The sequence below is a fragment of the Talpa europaea genome, assembly GCF_964194135.1.
Source record: "Talpa europaea genome assembly, chromosome: 12".
NCBI classification, from domain to species: Eukaryota; Metazoa; Chordata; class Mammalia; order Eulipotyphla; family Talpidae; genus Talpa; species Talpa europaea.
Window position 1 is genome coordinate 47,044,974 of NC_140079.1, and position 2,166 is coordinate 47,047,139.

Here is a 2,166-nt window from a genome sequence, read left to right on the forward strand (position 1 = left end):
CCCTTATCACTGTGTGAAGCAGGTTGCCACCATTAGGGCATCAGAGAATCTGAGTACCGAGTATGGCAACCCTTGTTGAATAGACAGTGATCAGGTTTCCAAAGGACATGACTGAGCAAAAGAACATGACATTGAATGGAGATTCCCTCTCCCTTAAAACCTGCAAGTAGTAGAGTTGGTAAAAAGGAAAAATGCAGGGCCTCCCCTGGAGGCGCAGCGATTGAGCGCTGGGCTGCAAAGCTGCCCACAGCCTCTGCAGTGCCGGTTTGATCCCCGGCCGCCGTCCCACATGGCACGTAGACCTCTCCTGCTGCCCGCTGCTCCCCTCGGCAGTGTACTTCGGTCCTTCTGTCTGTTCTGCTCCCCGCTCTGGCTCTGGTGAATTCTCTCACCCTCCTGCGCTTCTGACTGTACCCAGTGCTTGTATAAATAAATAAATAAATCTTTTTTAAAAAAGGGGAAAATGCAATATTATAGCAGTAGATTAAATCACTAATGCATAAAGTCACCTTGGCTGAATGGTTGAAAGTTCACCCAGTAGAGTCTGTTGCTCCGTATGCCAGAGCAGGGACCCCTGCCAAGGGACTCGGCATCACAAAGGCATGGATGCCTAGGAAACCAGTCATTACCAGACTCCCACCATGGGCCAACCTGCTGTGCTGCTGAGAACACCAAAGCCATCATGCCTGGGAGAGGCGTCATTTACTGCAATTGGCAAGGGGACGTCCTATACTGGAATTGGCAAGTGATTTCCCATCCCGGGTGTAGGCGACTACTCAGTCCCCACTGCCCTGTTGAAAGTGGGACCTGTTCCTGGAAAACTCACTGCTCCTGGAATGGAACTCACACCATCCAAAGAGGGGTGAAGGTGGTGTTTCCCACCCCAGTACATCCACTTGCTAGTGGGCAAAATGAGGGGTAACCTGAGAGCCCCCCTAATCTGCTTCTCTAAATAGGGTTCTGCCATCCACCACATAAAGACAAACACTTTGAGAGGAGACTGAGGAAGGCAGGAAGCAGGATGGAGAGCCAGAAGTAGACCTGGAAGAGGCACATGGAGCAGAGAGACATGTGAAGAAACTGTGCTTGCCTTTTGGTCCTGAAACAGATATGGAAACTGTACCCTCGGATGCTCCAGAATGTTGCTGAAATAGATCTGTCAACTTCTGTTTTAGAGCAGAGGGTCAGCATGCCAATATGTGTGGGGGCCACTGCCATGCAACGTATGGCCCATGTAGATGGAGAGCTGGCAACTGTGCGAGCCTGCAGGTCACTAGGAACTGGCATGATGCTGAGTTCTTGGGCCACCTCTTCAATTGGAGAAGTGGCAGACGCTGGTCCTGAAGCACTTGTCTGGCTGCAACTGTATATCTACAAGGACCGTGAGGTCACCAAGCAGCTGGTGTGGCGGGCAGAGCGGATGAGCTACAAGGCCAGATTTGTGACTGTGGGCACCCATTTCTTGGGCAACCGTTTTGATGATATGCGTAACTGGTTCAATCTGCCATCCCAACTCAGAATGAAAAAATTTGAAGCCAATGATTTATCATTTTCTCCTAATGAAAATTTTGGAGACAACAGCGGACTTGCTATTTATGTGGCTAAAGCAATTGACCCAGCTATGAGCTGGGAGGATATGAAGTGGCTGAGGGGACTGACTTCTCTGCCAATTGTTGCAAAAGGCATTCTGAGAGGTGATGATGCAAGGAAGGCAGTTAAACATGGTTTGGATGGGATCTTGGTGTAAAATCATGGGGCTCGACAACTTGATGCAGTGCCAGCCACAAGTGATGTCCTGCCAGAAATTGTGGAAGCTGTGGAAGGGTGTTCACTTGTGACCCATTGGCAGACTCATCTGGTATGAACACACAACACTTTGCTTAGTGAGATAAAGGCGTAAGTGCTTCCTTGCAAGGCAGTACTAATGTCCAAGTCGATCCCCATTTTGAAGGACAGCTTTTGTCACCAGAGACATTGCAGTGTTGAATAAGGATAGGCTCTGTCAGCTAACATTTAAGGCTTGCTGGGTGAGATTAGTAAGGACTTCTATGTGTGTTATAACATCCTCTAAGCCAAAAAAGTGGGCAATGATGGCAGTCAAATGATCACACCAGTGAAAATAGAATGTAACACCTGGCCTTAAGAAGAGGGAGATTGGCAATTGTG

The 2,166-nt window shown here is 48.9% G+C and overlaps 1 protein-coding gene across 1 annotated transcript; it reads left to right on the forward strand.

Annotated features, from left to right (window-relative positions):
* Window positions 1-682: 682 nt before the first annotated feature.
* Window positions 683-1,864, forward strand: LOC311181578 (2-Hydroxyacid oxidase 1-like; the record flags this gene model as incomplete). The annotated part of the gene is given in 3 exon segments (XM_084250025.1): window positions 683-745; window positions 1,109-1,744; window positions 1,748-1,864. Coding segments are annotated over 3 exon segments (816 nt in total).
* Between the last annotated feature and the right edge of the window lie 302 nt (window positions 1,865-2,166).